General features: G+C 65.1%; 1 protein-coding gene across 1 annotated transcript in view; it reads left to right on the forward strand.

Annotated features, from left to right (window-relative positions):
- Positions 1-207: 207 nt before the first annotated feature.
- Positions 208-341, forward strand: part of ZSWIM6 (zinc finger SWIM-type containing 6) — a 168,556-nt gene continuing 168,422 nt past the window's right edge. The window contains exon 1 of the mRNA XM_006906060.3: positions 208-288. Within this exon, the coding sequence (XP_006906122.1) occupies positions 208-288 (81 nt within the window). The remainder of the gene's footprint in view (positions 289-341) is intronic.

Consider the following 341-nt stretch of genomic DNA (forward strand, 5'->3'; position numbering starts at 1 on the left):
AGCCTGATGTTCTCACACCCCTCTGCACCCAACCCCGCCGCCCCCGCTACTCTGGTGTCCGCGGAGCGCTCTATTTATGTTTCAGCCCTGTGATTTGCATAGGCCCCACCCCTGGCCTTAGGTCCCCCTATCGGTGCCCCGCCTCAGCCTTGACGTAACGGTAGAGGCTCCACCTCTTGTGCCCGTACAAGGAGCGGCGGGCCCTAGATGGCAGCGTGGCGTCGCGGCGGCGTGTGCGTGTCGCGTTTCCTTGTGCCGTTTATAGGGTCCCGGCACTTCCGCTGTCGGGTTAGAAGCGGCGCGGTCATGGCGGAGCGCGGACAGCAGCCTCCTCCCGCGAA

This window comes from Pteropus alecto, unplaced genomic scaffold, assembly GCF_000325575.1.
Source record: "Pteropus alecto unplaced genomic scaffold, ASM32557v1 scaffold70, whole genome shotgun sequence".
NCBI lineage: Eukaryota > Metazoa > Chordata > Mammalia > Chiroptera > Pteropodidae > Pteropus > Pteropus alecto.